We start from the raw sequence: 20,177 nt of genomic DNA, 5'->3' as shown, positions 1-20,177 counted from the left end.
TAATTAAATTCATTTGGCTAGCGAGTCTACTGAATTAGCCAATTCTTTAATCGACTAATTTCTTAAATTAGCTAATCTAAACATCAACCATCAAATTAATTAGCTTACAGATTAACTAATCGCTAATTAACTAATTTAGGCAATTTATTTACCTCAAGCTGGTGAATCCCTTATACCTCTTCTCTGCCTTGCTTCTTCTTGCCGTCAATTTGCTTCAGGTCTTCATTTCCAAATTCCCTTATTTATACCCAAATTTTACATTCATTACATTACAGATTCCACTCAAATTATTCTCTACAAAACATCATCATTTTATTCCTTCAATTTCCTAGGGCATCATTTGGTAGTCCACTCTTGAGTACAACATCATTCATATTCCCCTCAAGTTCCAAGAGTATTTGCATTGTATAGTATATTATATAATACTCCTTAAGTGAACCCACTAATTTCACCCATAGACTTGGCCATGCATACATATGCATATTATAAAGTTTCTTTGTACACCCATATAACATATGCCTCTGCACACGCGCACATATAATTTATAAAAAAATTATATATAAATTCATAAATTATATTCATACTCTCACTTCAACCTTTCACATTACAATTACATCCTCAATATCAATTTTATTTAGATTAAAATATCGAGATTCCAAGATTAATAATTCAAGGTTTACTCCATAAAGGCCGATTTCGTCCGTGCACTTACACAAGATCTTTGTTCTACTCAAAATACTTTAAGGTTGCCTCACTAGAAAAACTAAACCACCCATAGGGTCCCCTCAGCTTCCCGAAGGTCCCCTATGACCATTCAGTACCAACATCTATTCAAGTTTATACACAAATTAAATTATTCTATAATTTATTTTCGGTTCGACTGTTTCCAGCATCATTAGCCCCACCTCGAGATGCTCATCAATCCCATGCCCTCTTCTCTAGACATCTAAGTCTCAAGGCGTTTCCTGCCGTCGATTCAATAATATATTAATTATTTACAAAATTAGGAATGTTATAGAAGGTTAGAAAAATAAAGAGTTAGAGGCCAGAGAACTTGAAGGATTAGAGAATTGAAGCATTTTTTGTGGAAGATTTCTTGTATTTTCTTCAAGAATTAGTGATAACATTTTTGGAGAAGAAAATCCTACACATCAAAAGAGTTTTATACTCTTCTCCCATTTCCTTTAAATTTTATATTTATGTTCATTTATTTTGTTATGGATTCTATCATTTGTAATATGAACTAAACTCTATAATTAGGGTATTTTGATGTAGTCTAATTATGATAATTTGATTTTCATGGATTGATTTTCTTTATTCATGTAAGTGCTTATTATTATGCTTAATACTATCAAATACTTGACCAATATTTAATTGATATGTTGATATAGATTTAGACCAAAAGTAAAAATTTATAATTTGGTCTAGATAATAAACACCACAAGAATAAAAATGGAATGAAAATAAACATTTGACTTGTGTGGTTAATTATCATTGCATGAATAATTAAATTTGGATTATCAAAAATTTAAATTAAATTAGATTAATTAGGTGAAATTGAAATACCCTAGTGTTCTCCAAATCTTGAAACTCTCCATATTTATTTTATGTGTTATTATTTTATTTTCTTAAATTAATTCCCCTTAATCAATTGTTTAAATAACATTTGAGTTAATATAATTTTGGTAATTATCACTGATCCTTGTGGGAATAATATTCTACTCACTACTCTATTACTTGTGCGATCCGTACACTTGCGAAAAATCGCCAACAGCACACATTATGAAACCTTTAGGCATTTTAAAAACCTTTTCATGCACATGCTTTATGCACCGCCACAACCATTCATATTTGTAATGATTTCTGACACATGATTACCCAAAACAACATACACAAGAAGGCAAAACTCATGCAAGACAACATCAAACCCTTGCATGTCCTCAATAAAAGCATCATTTCCAAAGAAAAATAGGGTGAGATGACACACTATTTGAGGATCGAACGAAATTTAACAAAATCCAACCAGAAACAAGACACCGAAGACGTAAGAGCTATAAAGGGTTAAAGAACTTGCATTTGAAAATAACATTGAAGTATGAACTTGCGAAGAGTAGAAAACTTGCATCTAAAGGAAAAAAAGATATAAAATAGAACTTGTCTAAGTAAGAACTTACCTTAGATATTTTCTTTTAACTCTCGCAATGTACCAAGGTTGCCAATGTTACAGATCAAACCTCTTCAAAATTAAGCTTTCCCATGCCACCAAAATTTCCCTAATTTCTCTCCAAAATTCTCCCCTTGCCCTCAAACCTCCACAATATATATATAGGCAATTGCCAAAGTGGAAGCAAGGCTGAAAAATGTAATGTGGTAGCATAATTCAAGGGCAAGACTGCATGTGACGCTGGCAGCAATGCATCACGCAGGGCCACATGTGGCGTGATAAGGCCACGCTTGGCCACCCACATGGCACGAGCATGATTGCCTTAAAACGTCATTTTGGCATTTTTCTCTTAGCACCTATCCTTGGAATAGAACCCGCAACCACCCTTAGCCTCATCTCGCACGAGTGCCACCTGCTGTACCACATCCTTCACTTATTAATGCACATATTTTATTTTTAAAGTGAGTCACTTCTAGTTTTCAAAAATTTCACTTAGGCCCAAAATTCTTTCAAAAAATTGCAACCACTTCCTCAATCACAAATAAATTCCAATTTTCACCAACACTCGTTAAAAATAATAATAAATTATTATCTTTCCTTAAACTCTTTATATTATAAAATATTCAATAAATCGTCGATAATAGATCGTTACAGAAATTGTGTTGATGATGATATTCAAAATAATATATGTTGTTTGAATAATAGTTGAGTAAGGTATAGAATAAATTGAGTATGTTTGAATATTAGTCGAGCAAATGCTCTCATTAATCGAGTATTTACTACAAGTTTAGGTTATATCAAAAGTAATCAAGTGATCAAAGCTATAGTTGAGCATTATTTTTTGTTAATCAACTAAGAGTTAAGCTTAATTAAGTAAAATCTTGTATTAGTCGAGTATTTCTTCTCCATAATCGAGTGTTCTTGCTTGAACAAAGTTCATTAGGTTTTGTTCTCTTTTAATTGAGTATTTTTCATGTGCAATTAAATAAAAGTTTATGTATAATCGACTATTTGTGAGTGATAATCAAGTATCTTATATATGCATATCTCTATATAATCGAGTATCTATTGAGTATAATCGAGTGCAATCAAACCTTACTCGATTGTCAAGCCTCTAAAATGGCTTTAAATTTTACCCATTCATTTATCTTATTTTTTTAATATTCTAATGATTATTTTATAAAAAAAATATTGTACTTGCATATTTCATTCTTTGGACAACAAGTATAAAATGAGAAGAGGATGAAGAAACAAGAGTTGATCTTTTGAATACTTCCTACTCTTTCCTCAAGAAAAAGAGTTCTCAAAACACACATCTTCTACTTGCAAAAGAGAGAGAGTGTTCTTACTTTTATATTATTTTCATCTTTTTTTTTTATTTGTGATAAGCTATTTTTATCATTTGTTTTCAATCTTGTAAATGTTTCTCAAAGTGTTTCAAATTGTAATCTTTACCTATTTTGTTTTGGTTCCACCTAATCTCTAAAAGGCAAGAGGTTACGCCTAATCGTTTGAAAAGGTAGTGGTTACACTTTATCCTTTAAAAAGAAGTAGTTTCAGTTGAGTCTTTAAAAATTGTTGTAAAATTTTGTAATTGATTACTGCTAAGCCATTGAAAAACAAATATTACAGTTGCACTTGTCAAAAGCTGAGATTGTAGTTGAGCATGCAAAAACTATAGTGGATTGTTGAAATCTTTGGTGAGGAGCCAAGAGAGTGAAATAAGCTGGTTGGATCACACCACTATAAATTTCTTTGTATGCTGTGTTATTCATTTATTTCTTTCAATTCAGCAAGTTAAATTTTTATTTTCAGGATTTTAAGTTTGCAACTTCAATAACATAATTTGATTTTGCAAAGTTTATTGTCATTCAAGTTGTATTTGCATAATTATTTCTTAAAGAACCAAGAATTTAAAAAGTTTCAATAAAATCTCTATATTCATCTTTCAAAGACTTTAAAAGGCTAAATAGTTTTCTTTGCTCAATAACCTTTAAATCTAATAAGTTTTTGAAAACTCAATTTACTTTCCTCTTGAGTGTTTATCATTTCTCACATAAATGACCAAGATGGTTGGGAGGCTCGGTTGTGTTGAAAGTCAAGTAGTCTTGGCCCTTTGGTGGGCGCCAAATAATGATGGTTGTTCAGACTAATCATCATGGTCTACCTGGATGTGACCACCTACAAGAAATGTGGGATTGGTTATCTTGGTATAACCTTTATAGCCTAAGTTAGTAGAATAAATGAGCAACAAATGCATAATGAGTATTGTGAGTCTATTTGTTTACCTGTAGAGTCTTGATTTTTATATAAGTGAGTTGAAATTCTCAAAGTTATCTCCAAAATTCTAAAGCTCAAATATCTCAGTTTGACGATGAATCTTTCAAGTCGAAATTATTGCTAAGGCTTTTGGGCCAATTATCTCAAGTTGACAATGAATCTACTAAGTTGAAATTATCTCCAAGGTTTTCAAGTTCAATTATCTTGAGTTGCCAACGAATTATTTAGATTGAAATTATCTCAAAGGTTTTTGGATTCAGTCATCTTAGGTTGTGTTGATAATGGTTGGATGCTTAGAATTAAAATTTGATAGTTAAATTTTATGAGTTTATCCTTTTGATCTAGACTCAATGAGAGGCCATGTATCATTCTTTTGTTTCTTAATAATGAAAACATGTAAAAATATGAGATTTATTACCTTCCGAAGACAAAACAATAATTTTGCCTTTTTAAAGTTATTTTTTTAAATTTTTTTTCATTGTTTGTAAAATTTGTAGAAATAAAATAAAATAGAAATTATAGAAATAAATTTTATAGTATGTATTCTAAAAGGTAAAACTAAGTAAGGGAACATTATTTCTTATTTTTAAATTAAATAAAAATAAAATCAAGAAGCTAAAGCTAAAAGATAGAGAGACAGTCTAAACATTTATATATTTGAGAAGACTCATTATATTATTTGATACGAGTTTATAAGGAGTTGTGAGTTCCACCCTTCTTATGGGATCTATGCCTTTTTTTTAAAAATAAATTTTATATTATTTGACGCGAACAACAAACTAAGGCTGTATTCTCTTTGCTTTTCAATTTCTAATTTTGAGTTTTGAATTCATTTTTTATTTTTTGTTTTAGTAGTCTATTTTTAGAAAATTGAAAACATATTCTCTTTGTCATTTTAAAAAACGATTTCTCAAAACAGAAAATTAGAAAACGCGTTCTCTTTGAAATTTTGAAAATTATTTTTTAATGATATTTTATTCAATAAATTTGATTATTCGATAAATTAGAAATATTTAATGTTAATATATTATTAAAAATATATATACATTTTAAAGTTAATAAATTTTATAATATTTTTTATTACAATAATAAAATATAAATAAATAAATAAATATATTTTGAATTTAGAGTTTGTTTTGAATGAAAATACTCAAAATAATTTTTTGTTATTTTTAGTTTTTTTTATAATATTTTTATTTTTAAAAATAATAAAAAATATATTTTCATTATTTTAAAAAATTAAAAATTAAAAATAACTTCAAAATAACGAAAGAACACAACCTAATTCTTTATTTTTGACATGAATTCCAATTTAAAACTTTTTTCCTATCCGAAGAGTTATGATTGATTGTGCATTGTCAATAGTCTATGTGCTGATGATGACATGATGATGAGAAGATTAACATTCAAATTTGTTATTCAATGATGTTACGTTTGCTTGCTTGTCAGACTTAAACGCCCGCCCATCTACCCATCATATCATCCTCATCATTTTGCTTTTGGACCATTCTCCCCCAACATTGCTCTCAATAATAATCAAATGAATGATTGCTGTGTATAACATCTCCTTATTAATTAAAATAAATAAATATATTATTATTATTTTTATACAAATATAACCTAACCCCTCCACTTTCAAATATTTATATTGTTTATCTCTACTATTCATAAATTACATTTAATTGTCTCTTTCCGCCGCATTTACTTACATGAATTACTTTTTTAAACGTTTTATTACTTATTATTAATAAAATAAAAAGACAATATTATGATTTAGTGAAATTTATTTTTTAAAGTAATAATTAAAAAATAGAAAAACAAAGAAAGTTGCCACATTTGAAAGTGCAATCATTTCTGAACGGGCCTATGATAAGTGGACAAGTGTCTTGATAAAGTTGATGTCACAATTGGCGATGAATTGTTTGTCCCCCATTTTGAAAGAGCATTACATTTACATCCGCACTTTGAACCATTCAAGTCAGCAATAGTTTGATAAAGTTGCTGCTTTTATTTTCACATGGATGCCTTGACATTGCCCACCAAACACCCCCATCATCCTCGCCTTACTTTAATATTTTTAACATTTTAATTTTCATAACACACGTCAAATGATTAAATCATAATAAATTAAAATTCATACTAATAGATCGTGAGTTTAATTCCTTATTTTATGTAATAAAATAAAATCTTCATTTATAATTTATCTTTTCTGTCGAAATTAAAAACACGAGCGATAAAAAATTACACAAAAACGACAATTTCAACAATAACCTTATCATTTTCCTTTCTTATTTATTTATTTTTGATAATTTATACTCATAAAAGTCATTCGATTTCAAAATTGTATTAAGTTTTGTGTTTTTTTTGTTGTAATTTGATAATTATATTGAATTTTCAAGTTGTGTTAAATTATGTTATTGTTTGAATGATAATGCTTCTTGTAAAATGCGAATGAATTTAAATGAGAAGTGATAATTTTATCAAATATAATTTATGGTATAATCTTAAAAATAATAATTATATTTTTTTAATTAATGGATGAACTAATAATTGGATAAAATTATAATTAGAAAACTGTTATTTTGTCCGAATTGATTGATGTACAAGATGACTAAAGGTATTAAAAGATAAAAATATCTTTACCTTAAAACTGTTGCTTCACCTCGAAACATGCGTCCAAATAAAGATCAGACTTCAACTAGTTGAAATCCACTCGCCCAATAGCGGGCGGGCTGCTAGGCGGATGAAGTCCGCTGCTATGGTTGAAGTCCACTCGCCCAGTAGCGGGCGGGTTGTTGGGCGGATGAAAGTCTGCTGCGAACTTCATTTTAATTATTTTTTATATTATAATTTAATTTAATTTTTATATTATAATTTTAATTATTTTTATTTTAATTTTTATTTAATTTTAATAACAATGTATTTAAAGAATTATCTTAGATGAAGTCTGCCAAATCTTGGTCAAACAGGCTTCATTATGTTCGCTCATTCCAATTATCCGGGTACTGTAACATGACTCTTATAATTATGCATTCAGTCGTCCCCTCGGTGGTGCATTCGGGGTAATGTAGTAATTTCCTTAAAACAATAAAGAGCTTTGACTGACTGGGGTGCCACCTCACGGGTCACGACTTCTTCTAAACTAAACCTCCAGGCATCTTATCTTCCCTCCGTTAATCTCTCTCTCTCTCTCTCTCTTCTCTCTCTCTCTCTCTATATGTATTTATATGTATATGTATATGAGTTTATTCATAACCAAAGAAGCCGGCCAAAGCATTATATATACACAAGTTCATTCATAAGCAAAGAAGCCGGCCAAACAACAGGAGACTTCATTCTAGCTACTTGAAGAAGAAAACTCTAGCCAGAGAGGCCATGGCTGGCTTACAGAGATCGGTAACATCATTCAGGAGGCAAGGCTCATCGGGGCTTGTATGGGACGACAAGTTCCTTTCTGAATTGAACCAGCTCAACCAAAAGGAAGACGACGACGACAAAGCTCGAGACCAACAAGGAGAACAGGCCAAGGAGGCGAAGCCTTCGAGATCCGCCGCGGCCGTTGGATCGATCAACACAATTGAGCGGAGCCGATCCAGCGGAGGCGGCGGCCGCGCCTTCCGCACCGGCAAGGTGTCGCCGGCGATAGAGCCGCCTTCGCCTCGGGTGTCGGCGTGTGGATTCTGCAGCACTTTTGGGAAGAAGAAGGACAAACCCCGTCGCCGGCCTAGGTCCGGCAAGCGTAGGACATGATACTCCGTCGCTCCGGCGGCGGCGGCAGCATCCGTGATGGGAAAGCTTGGTCCTGGTGGTGTTCGATGATATGTCTGAATGAGTAGCTAGCTAAATTGCCCTAAGAATTTTGGAACATGTTGGTTTTCATCTTTGTTTCATCTGAAATTCTAGACATGGTTTTGGTATTGGTATTGGTACTTGTTGGATGTAATTCATTCAAATATGTGCATATTGTTGGGGAAATTAGGAGGGATCTTATTGTACAAAAGGAAGGATCTCAATTGTGAAACTCGCGTCTCTTTGATTGATGGTTATGCAGTTGCAATTGGTAATTTTAGGGATTCGGGGGCGGCATGGTCTTCCCTTTTGTCTCTCCAATATTCAAAAGCTTCTTGCAATTGGGAATTTTTCTTCGTATATGTGTATGCCTGCCAATTTGTTATTTGTGTTTGGGATTTAATTTAATAATAATGGTCTTTTTAAGACTTGGAACTCATGGCAAATGGCAATGGCAATGGCAATGGCAGAGATCCAGTGGAAGGTGCAGAGAATCAGCCCATATTCAATTCTATTCTATATGTGTGGGAACAGAATAGATTTGGCCGCCATCACCCACTTTCCCACTGTTGGTGATGTTAGGTCATCAAACTCTGCCCCCCGCCATCACTACTATCTCTCTCTCTCTGTCCAGCCCAGCACATGCACATGCACATGCACATGCTCATGCTCGGTTATGGTATACTTTTTTGTAATTTTGATGATGCAAGAAATCATTAACAATTGTTAGATTAATTAATGGTAATTATCTTGTTTTGCAAATCTTTATTGTAAAAGTGCTTATAACCAATAAGGAAGGTTGTTTCTATATTTTAAATTAAGATAATATTCTAAATTAATTATCATAACCTCAAATTATCTAACCCCTTGTAGGACTTTGTTGGATTGTCCAGTGGTACAAGTCCCATCCATTATCATGTTTGGTTGTGATTTCTAAATCTTTGTTCTTTGGTACTTTAATAAAAATTTGGTAACTTTCAAAATCATATTGTTCTCTTTTAATTTTTCATTTTATATGCACACCAATAAATAATGTTTAAATCTCTATTTATAAATTGGAGAAAATCCTTGTGCAATATGAGTTAGAATATGAGATTTAAGAGTTTTTAGGAGCTTTATTTGGTCCCTAAATCAATATATCATTGAAATATACTATTTGATTGATAATTAAAATATATATTGTACTCATGAAAAAAATCAAATTTCAACAACCAAAAACAAGTTTTGATATAATATTTCTACTTAAATTTAAGGGTGAATTTTGTACATCATTCTTCAAATTTGTCTAAATTGCATTGACCATTGTTGTGTTTTTTAGAATTTACACACATCTCTCTTGAGTTTTATGATCATGAATTATTTTTTTTCTTTCAATTAACAAATAATTGTTAATTCTTCATAAATCTCCAAAATGTCTTCATCATTTCTTTCAACATAATAAATAAATTTACAAAAAAAAACACAAGTACATGTATAATGTATTAGTTTTCTTTGGATATTTGTGAGGAGAAATATTACGATAAACTCCTTTCCTGTCACCAAATCAATTCTTAAAATAAGAGAGTAACACCATTATTTAACAAAATTAATTTCTATAAAAAATAAGATAAATTTTACTTAAACCATATGTGATTTAAGGCATTTTTACAAACCTCAAAACGATTTGTTTATTGCTTTTCCTCAAAAAGAAAGTCCAAACTAGGAAATATAATCTCTTTTAGAAAATTACATCGTGTAAGGCTATCTCTAACAATATTTTCTATCTCGTTTCTTATTATATTATAAATAATTCATTCTATAATTTGATTTTATTTCAAAAATTGTGTCTGTTTTAACAACACTCTCTATTATCTTTTCTATTTGATTCATTATTTCATTTATTTATTAATAAATTTCTATTCTATTTATTTTAACATACACATAATCAATAATCAAAAATCAAATACACAAAATAATTAAATACACACATATACAAAATTAATAATCAAATAAATTAATTAATAATCAGAAACACATATTCATAAAATTAATAATCAAATATACATATACGCAAAATTAATAATCAAATACATAAATTAATAACCAAATACATAATATCACTCATCCAATACGAAATAAATACAAAAAAAAAAAATCTAAAATCACAAACCAGGCTGATTTGCTCATTGCCATCACTGAAGAATACACCACCGCTGTTCGTCGCTGTCGCCACCTTAGATGGTCGCCGCAGCGGATCTGGTGTTTGCAACTTGTCTGTATTTGCTAGCCGATTTTGCCTTTGTTTTAGCTTGCAACTCGTCTTCTCCAACTGATTCAGCCTTCGTATGTTTAGTCAGTCTCTTCCCACGTTGATGGTCATTATGGTGAGAGAAATGGGGATGATGTCCTTGAAAATTTCGATTGCCACAGTTGGCGAGCCATTTTAGCTTCGCCAGAAATTTGATGAAACAATTTGGCGATGGCAAAGGCTATTGGAGCGTGATTTTGGGGTTGGTTCCCTAAATTTTGGTTATGGCAATCCATTTAGCAACCTAGTGGAGATAGCCTAAGCATAGAGTGTTTTTCAGGTAGATTTAACTGTTTTAAGAATAAATTGCAAAGAACACTCTTGAGTTTAGTAAAATTATATAAACCCCTTGACGTTTAAAAAATAGCAACAGTTACCCCTATTATTAAATAAAAGGGTAAAATAACCTATTTACTCTTCATTCTCTTTTCTCTATCCTCATATTAAAAAATAAAAATAAAATAATAAAAAACAACCCTTGCACGACACAAAACCCACTAGGTTTATCATTAGCCGACGATGAACTTATCAGGTTTCATTTTGGCATTCGATGAACCCAAGTTTATTGTAGCAGATTCTGGACTTGTTGCTTAGCTTCATCTTGAAGCTAGATCTGGGTTCAAATAAGAGAGAAAAGAATAAATTAGAGAGAGAAAAAGAAACCTTTATTGACAATTTGTGTTTGATGGAACCAGAACAATAAGATAAAAGAAGAAGAATAAGTAGTTAGAATCAAACCCAAAATAGAGATAAAGATAAAATAATAAGAAAAAGAAATCTGGGTTCAACAGGACCCAGAATCATCTTGGTCCTATCAAACTCAAAACACACACATAGAGAGGGAAGGGTGGTAGAAACTTACAAAAAAAAATGACGTTGAGGGGTTATAGTGAAGGAAGGTAAGCAATGAAGTTTGCAATGAGGAGGAGGAGAAAGGCAAATGAAAGAGAGGTTTTTATATATTAAGGATAATTTAGTTATTTTTATAATATTTAATGAGGGGGAGGAGAAAGGCAAATGAAAGAGAGGTTTTTATATAGTAAGGGCAATTTAGTTATTTTTATAATATTTAACGGGACTAACTAATGATAAAGAAAAACTTGCAACATGGTAATAAACTTTAGTTGTATTTATTGCATTTTTTTCAAATATTAGAAATAATTTTTATAATTATTCTAACTTTAAAAGTATCGGATATAATTTCTCTTATATGAATGTGAATGTTAAGAAGTAATACTTTTTAAGGGTAAAAATGCTATTTAGACATTTAATTTTAATTCTTGCAATCGCACACTATGATATATAAAATATTAATATAAATATAATAATAATAATAATATTAAAATAACATTTCCGTTCCATAGGTGATGAATTTAAATGACAATGATGTTTCGAAGAAGGCTCCAGAAAGGGGCGTGGAAAGTCTGGGCATATTTATTGTATTATTATGAAAATGCGAATAACACGCCTCACCACCACACCCACAGCACGGGCTTCGTTGTGTTGTGGGCCTCTCATTGTCCGCCCGCCCGCCCGCCATCTTTTCAACACAACGCTCCACTATTCAACTTCTCCCTCCCCTTCCTTTCACATCACCACAAAATATTAATATTTTTTTGTGTTTTTGAGATATATTACATTATCACACTTTAATAATAATAATTAATTTACCTCACATAAAATTATATATTTGTTTTGTGATATATGGCAGTCACAAAATATTGTCTCCCATTCATATCAACAGAGACAGGTCCACGGCATGTGCGCACGCATTTTGTTGCAGTTTAGTCAAATATAGCAGTGTTTCACTGACACGGAGGTGGAGGTGGAGGTGGAGGTGGAGGCGGACGCGGTGGCGGCAAAGTCCAAGGTCAAATAAACCAGTCAACGCCCATGTGAGTTTTTCTTTCTTGGATTCCTATCTCGTGATCTCATAACCATACATTTTAATTGTAAATACATACCCTTTATAAAAATAAAATTCTACTTTAATCTTTAAATTTATACAGCGCAATCAACCTCAATATAATGAATGAAAGAATGGTTCATTGCATATCTTCTCTCAATCCAGACAAGAGAGGGCAGGCCATTGTTAGATTTTGGACAAATTCTAGGAAGACAACGAAGATGCTTAGGGTAGGGTAGGGTAGGGTAAAAATTCTATTCAGAATTCTTACTTAATGGTGGGTTCAGGCTGCTATTTTACTACATGTTTTGTGGTTTGGGTGTCTCTGTTTTATTTTCTTAAATGCATTTTTGATCTAATGGAAGGGATTGAAAAGAAAAACCATACTATAACATTGTAAATAAACCACATAGGTGCGCATATAACAATAACCAAAAATTCAAGTCCCGGCATGAGAAAATGAAAGAGAATATTTACAAAGACAACCACATTGCCATTGCCAAACAAACACAATGAAAAAATCCAATCAAGATGAGCAACTTAAATGTCTAAATGAAGACCTAAAACTAGGATCTCAAGTGATTGTAAAAAGCCACAAGACATATTGCCTTGATACTATAACCAAATGACAGATGAAAGCCCCATAGAGATTGAAGTATTCAACTGGTACCAATGTGCATCCCGCTCCAGTAACCCACCATGCTCTGCTGCCCCCGCTGCTCTCTGGTGGATATGAATATGGCTCATAGATATTTCCTTGCCAGGGCTCGAACTTTTGTGTCAAAATGAGAAGAGGTTATCCGAGAACCAGGCAGATAGAGTGGATTAAGAAGAATCTGCAAATTTACAAGGTTAAGTGGATTCAGGGGAGCCTGCAGATCTACAAGGTTTCACACATTCCACACGGACACAAAAACACACATTGAACAAAACAACAGAAACACCATCATAATCCCGCGCGTATCAATAGTTTACTAAAAAGTCAGGGATTTATGACTTCATCCCACGAATCGAAAGTTAACTTCAGGTAACACTTGGTGTACTAAGTTTAGATACATTGGTGTTGGGGTGAGGGCCCCATCTGTGTATGTCACACAGAGACACAAGCAAGAGTACACAGGTTATGGCACACAATCATTTACAATATTTAACCACCATGCCAAAAAGGTAATCACAGCCAGCGATGAAGAAACCAGAAAACGGGAATATGGTATGGCTCTATGCCAGTTCAACTAATATTAAAACCTTCCTATTTCATGTAAAGGACCTTTCCTCATTGCTGTAACCCTCTCGGATGAGAATTGAGTCCTAATTGGTAGACAAATTTCCCTAATTCATGCTATGTCAATAGGCATGGTAACTATATGCAAGAGGGGTGCAATAACCAGAAAGTTGATCATGAAAGAGCTAGGCGAACATATACAAACCTCCTCCACGTTGGATAGGATGCAAGTCCCACATTGAAGGCATAAATGGTGTTGTTCAAGGAAAATGTTCAAACAAAAACAACTACTTGGGGACCATTAAATATGAAGAGATTGAACCTACCATTATCTTCACTCTGTTTTGTTTTTAGCATTTAATAGCCTGTCTGTGTATCCTACACAAGACTATTTGATTGTTATTAAACTAAATGGCCAACCCGTACTAGAATGTGCACGAAGCATCAGGTAGCTTTGAAATGGTGTAGTTTGAAATTGAATCAAAGTTTGGAGACCATTGAAAATGCAAAGCATGCTAGGAGTGGAGTCCAAGCAGGCAAGGAGACAGAGAGCATGTTCAAGCATGTAGGCCTGAACAACCCAATACAGCCAACAGTGTGTACAAGGGACTCGACTACAAATTTTATGCCCATTGAGGAATAGAACTGAGAGGCTTTTGAGATGGAAAAGAAGTGGGGTAGCATGGCAAGCAATAATAAGATAAAAGTTTCTGAGAAGACCAATACGGAGGCAAGAAATAGGGAGAGGTAAAGTAATTGCATTAGCATTGCAAGGGACAAAAGTTTTGAATATCCACCACCGATGCAGATGCAAGAAGTAAAAGCAACTGAATTTTACAAGACACCAATAAGGAATCCATTCCCATGCAAAGCCCAAACTTTTCCCTTTTCCTTTTCCTATACTTCAGAAACTGGGAGAGTCATCTTTCAGAGAATGGCCACCAGAGATTCTACCACTTCTTTTTTTTTTTTTTTTTTGTCCGGTAATTCCTAGCTGAGATTCTACCACTTTTCTTTCGCAAAATTTTGACCTGTAATTATTTCCATAATCCAGTGGTTGTAGAATTGCATCTTCTTTAGTCTTAGGGCCACTTTTTTTTCCTGGTACCACAATGACTTAAAATCTTCACTTTTGGCTATGTTACTCCTTAAAGATGAAGCACAGCTACTGCCTAACACCTCAAATTTGGCTATGTTAATCTTCACTTTTGGCTATGTTAATTTAGCTATCCTTCCTCGTATTTTGATGGTACCACCTCAAATTTGTTGAGTGCTAGTTTTTACAACCCCCCCCCCCCCCCCCCGCGGTGGTGGGGGGGTGTCCCTGCATAGCATTTTCAGTAGGAATGTTCATTTTACATGTTCCATAATTTGTAAAACATAGCTTACTACAGAGCTTAAATTACAGAATTCATAATTTGTAAAACATAGCTAACTACAGAGCTTAAATTACAGAATTCAAAATTCATTTTTTGCTAAGCGGCTTCCATTAACCAAATGTCGTGGTCACCCAATTAGATCTACCAATTCAATAGAAACCCCTATTATGATCAACAGAACTGAGAATTTATAAAGATGAAACTGAAATCATGAAATTAGCACATGAATTAGACTGCTTTTAATATATAAAAAAAACACAATCTATGTGAAATGGACAAACCGAGTTCTTATAAATTTTGAATGGCAAGGCGAAATTATGGAGGAAAGTATCTTTACAAGAAAGCAAGGAGTGAGAAACAAGCTTACCTTTATGTACAGTTCGTGGACCTCTTGAAAGAAGCTTTTGATTCCATCCTCATTACGAGAGTCGTGAAGCAGCATAAATCGTGTATGTATGACAATTTGTTAAAGAAAATACAGAATAAAGTTTGCAAGAACTTTAAGATCTTGGCATATTAATCACACTACTCAGAGAAAATTCAAGGGGCTCTGTTTAGATGCCATCATCATCACAAACTGTAATCTCACTAGATGGGGTTGGCTACATGAATCCTAGTTTTTCAATAATCTCTATTTACAATCATATCTTTTGTATGGCCATTATACCTCATGTTATATCTAAGGCTTGTTAGTCACCAAGTTCTCTTTAGTCTTTCTCTAACTTTTTTGCTACAAATTTTATCCATGTCATCCACTCGCCTCACAAGTAAATCTAGTGATCTTCTCATAAGTTCAAAACATCTTAATAGTGTTTCACACATTTTATCTTTAATAGGCATCACTCTAACCTTATTACAAGTAATTTTGTTTCTAATTATATTTTCATTTTTTTCTCTCTTCTTATTTTTTTTTTATTTTTTTGTATAGCCACATATTTACTGCAATTTCCTCATCTCAATTATGCTCATATTGTGCAATCATGAAATCTCAAGCTACCAAGGACGCAGATATAGTGTTTGGTCAATTTGAACTAATACCAGAGGTGGATTTGTATTAGTATTTCCTTCCCAACACTTTAGACTAACAGGAAGCAATGATATTTAATTTTCTAAAAATCAGATGAAAATAACATTGCTAAAAGTGAAATACAGAATTGAAATAAATTCATAGGATGGTCCAACAATGGATCTCTTTTTTTTTCATGCGGATGGACCAAAATACGCCATAAATTCCTATGAAAATCTTAATTCATATGTAGTGTGATATTACGTGCTAAAAACATCATCTAAAGATAAAAGATGAAAGAATAGACTCAAGAATATAAAATTCTATTATGGAACCACAGATAATCACAAAAGTTAACTTTGGTGAATCAAATGATCACATCCAAATTTCTTAATTATTAAAGAAACAAAGTGCAGGATAGGTTGCTAAGCAAGTAATGAGAAGAATCATAGAGTTGGCTGCAGTATATGCCTACATCCTGAGATAAGTGGAAATGAAGCATCTGATACATGTCTCAAGTATAAAAAAAGATTGGATAAATCAGCTTTGGATGTTGAGGGGCAGTTGGAAATTTAGATGAATGCTCTCTTGATGATAACATGAAAAGAGTCAAAAGACAAAGAAGAAAGTAACAAGTACTTCGATTGAGTACAAGCTTATAGATCCATGACACAAACACTCGTATTCTTTCAAAGCTCATAATCCAGCATATCACAAATGGATTTTAAAAAAACAAGGCTCAGCAACAGAGAGATCAATTCTTTAGATTCCTTTGCTAAAACTCAAATAACAGAGAGAACCAGATTGGTGAATAAATTATCTTCGCGACACTACTTGGTGGTCCAGACTCTTTACAAACTTGGAACTTTTTCAAGGCTTTCAGATAAAAATGAAGTTCCCATTATTTTGTTACTACTAAGGGATAGATTATATGGAATATCATACTGAACAAAATCTAGAGATCATCTTTTCAGAGAAATGTGGAAGGTTGTTGAGAGGACTTTTGAGTTTAAAGAGGAATGTTGCAGGATCAAGACAAAGGTAAAACCACTGCTTTGCTTGACAGTCTACATTGTTAGATCTGATAGCATACAACCAGAATCATTTGGAATAAAATTCTGGCATCATCGGTAATCAGTTATCATGAAGAATAATTGGTTAGAAGAACGAACATCTAGAGAATTATCATGTGATGGCACCAGTTACTATAACTATGAAACCCCCAAATTAGCATCAAATTCTAAAACACTAAGTAATTCTATAAAAATAAGACATATAATGTTAAGTAGCTGAAGCTCAGTACTCATATTGTGTGCAAGGTAGATGTAAACCCAGCAAATGGAGATAAAATCTAAATCCTGAATTACATTGAAAAGTAATTCAAACATAATCCAAAAGGGCTTTGGAAGGAATTAAAGTATTTCATGATGACAAATTGACCTTTTGTTGGGAAAATTCCTATTGTATTTATTTCTTTATTTTTGGTTCCTTTGATAAAATTTTACAAGTTCTTACCTAATCTATAGATTTTGAGTTCATTCCCAAAAATCAACCGGCTCTTGCTACTACCACACATGCTGAAATCACATCTTAAAAATATTTTAAAAACTAAGGTCTAGACAAATATTACAAGAACTGAATTTTGATAAAACTTTGATGTGATTATACACATCAGTCACGCAAGCAGGAATTTAAATCTTTAGATATGAATGCAATGAATAGATGCAAGTACAAGGTCTTGTTTTGGCATAGATGAAACCTTTTATACCAGCTCTATGCCAAAAGCCCTAGTTAAACCTTTTTTACATTTTTTTCACAGGTTCTTTTCTTGGGTTGTATTTTATGTTTTTCACAACTTCATCCGGAAACACACAAATTGCCTCATCAACTAAACATGTTAAGCCTTAATCCACTATATGGGGTCGACTATATGAATTATTTCTCGCTAATCATTTCTATCTATAATTCTATAACTCTCCTTACTGATACACCAAACCAAAGATAAAACTGATGTGCCCTGCAACTAATGCCTTTTCTTCTATGAATGACAAGGTGATGTGGCAGAGACAAAGGTATCAATGGTTTACAAGGAAATTTTGTATACTATATTTGTTTTGTTTTCCCCCCTTTTCTTTGTATATAGATTTCCGTAAAACTCGACCTGCATGATTTGTAATTTTCATGATCAAGTGAAAGGTTTTAATAAAGTACAAATCAGCCAGATATTATGAAGGATATGACCTGCAGTTACATATACTGACACCACCAAATCATTGAACCTGTCAATTGCTCTCAAGAACCTGGATAAGAAAGTGACATGAATATAAGACATTCGCCGCAGCAGGAAAGCTATCGATCAAATTTATGTGTTAATTTGAATTTAAACGACAGATGGACAAGGAGAGGTGAGCATATCTCACATTGCACTTGTTGTCCATGCAAGGTCCTGGACAATATCCAATGCTGCATGTAATATGAACTGATGCTGGTGAGCAGTATCTTCTTTCTGGTTCATGATTATGTGTTAAGGGTGTTATGGAAATTCATCTAGACAGATATAAAGAAATAATAAAACTTGAAGATATCAGAAACATTGTATCATCAGAAAATAACTAAAGAAGGAATAAGAAATGTGAGCAACTGTTGGCATATGTGCATGCAAAAAGGTACAGGGAGAATAATCTAACACCAAACACACAAATCCCAGCATTCATATACTTGAGAAACATGGTTGCTCATAAGCACTACTTGTACATGTAAGTAGGCTGAATATGAGAGTGACTAAAAATTGTACAGGAAATACAAAGGAATTGAAATTTCAAGGGTTAGTTAATGGTGTTATTTCTTGAATTTGAAACCAGAGGCTAATTCAAATGTTCTCATCCAAACAAACCAGTGCTAAGAGAACAAGAGACTTCTTAGCTAATAAAAAGCCCCTTCTACCCTAAACAGCTTATGATTCCAAGATTTATTCTCAACATTGTATGCATATATATGTTAGAAGGAAAAAAGTTACACATTTTACCATAAGAGCATGCAGTTCCCAAAGTTACGATTGAGCAGCCTGTGGATAATAAAATACACCCCCCCCCCCCTCAAAAAAAAAAATATATATATATATAAAGAGTCCAAACTCAATAGTTATTTAGGGGACCTTCCACATCCTCAGTGGCTTAGCTTGTACTGCTCCAATAAAGAGCCTGAGGTAAAATCCAATGAAGTTATATCGTTGAACAACAAGAAGAACAAGCACAATCCTTAATCTCACCAGTACATGGATTCTAGATTCCCAAACATCTTCATCTATGGCCATATCCTTTGCAAGACCTTTATATCATATGTCATGTTTAAGGGTTTCCTACTTCTCTCCTCTTTTGCTACAAATTTCTTCTATTTCACTCACTCGCTTCACATTTGATTCTATCGGTCTTCCTCCCACATGTCCATACTGTAACTACATGTGATTTTATTTTCTATCTTTGGGAATAATTAAATAAATTTGGAGAATTTTCAGGTCTTAAGAAAGTGAGAAAATAGCTTGAGGCTTGAGAAATTAAGCTTAGAGCAAGTAAAACCAACCCATTGGAAAATTTGAGGAGCAATGGATGGCTTTGGTGGGCCATGATTGGATGGAATGGATTTACAAAAAAACAAAAATAAAAATTTCAGAAGTCTATTTCGAATAGACATAGACTAATATGAAATAGAATATTGAATTAATGAAAGATTTGGAAAAATAGTTGACTAATTCAAAACAGAATTCCTCTATTTCCAATTAGTCACTATTTTAAATTAGATATGGACTAATTTGAATTAGTTTCATTAGAACTGAAAAATCAGCAATGGCCGAAAATGCAAGTGGAGGCTCAAATTTTGGACTTTGCTTATGAAACTTTAAACATAGTTTTACTATGATATTACCCACACTTGGGAGATATTAGAATGAAAAAATTTGATCATTGGTGGGTTGAATTTTGAATTAAAGTGGGTGATTATTGATTTATGCACAAGTGTGTGTTTAACCAACAACATTAGGCATTTCAACCCCTCAACATGTATCTCATTTATCAAGCAAGGCTCTACATGCTTAAACTCAACTTAATGATGCTATAAGACACAAAGAGCCTCCAAATCCTTGTGCACA

General features: G+C 32.6%; 2 protein-coding genes across 8 annotated transcripts in view; one reads left to right on the top strand and one right to left on the bottom strand.

Moving 5' to 3' along the window:
* Positions 1-7,682: 7,682 nt before the first annotated feature.
* Positions 7,683-8,595, top strand: LOC127789761 (uncharacterized protein At1g15400). Its single transcript, XM_052318733.1, has one exon. It carries the CDS (start codon positions 7,820-7,822, stop codon positions 8,192-8,194), a length of 375 nt encoding a protein of 124 aa, XP_052174693.1. The 5' UTR covers positions 7,683-7,819; the 3' UTR covers positions 8,195-8,595.
* Positions 8,596-12,840: 4,245 nt separating this feature from the next.
* Positions 12,841-20,177, bottom strand: part of LOC127789858 (uncharacterized) — a 50,747-nt gene continuing 43,410 nt past the window's right edge. For 6 of the 7 annotated variants that reach the window (XM_052318901.1, XM_052318902.1, XM_052318903.1 and 3 more), the window contains 4 exons: positions 18,454-18,539; positions 18,273-18,333; positions 15,395-15,481; positions 12,841-13,262 (listed from right to left, as the gene is read on the bottom strand). In XM_052318901.1, coding sequence (XP_052174861.1) covers positions 13,170-13,262; positions 15,395-15,481; positions 18,273-18,333; positions 18,454-18,539 — 327 coding nt within the window. In that variant the 3' untranslated portion in view covers positions 12,841-13,169. Of the gene's footprint in view, positions 13,263-15,394; positions 15,482-18,272; positions 18,334-18,453; positions 18,581-20,177 lie in introns of all 7 variants that reach the window. The other variant, XM_052318905.1, reaches the window with a different exon arrangement.

This window comes from Diospyros lotus, chromosome 14 (genome assembly GCF_014633365.1).
Source record: "Diospyros lotus cultivar Yz01 chromosome 14, ASM1463336v1, whole genome shotgun sequence".
Lineage (NCBI taxonomy): Eukaryota > Viridiplantae > Streptophyta > Magnoliopsida > Ericales > Ebenaceae > Diospyros > Diospyros lotus.
Note: the sequence above shows the minus strand (reverse complement) of the source record. Positions and strands in the feature narration are given on the sequence as shown.

Coding starts and splice junctions, on each gene's coding strand:
- LOC127789761 (XM_052318733.1), top strand. CDS start 7,820: ATGGCTGGCTTACAGAGATCGGTAACATCATTCAGGAGGCAAGGCTCA.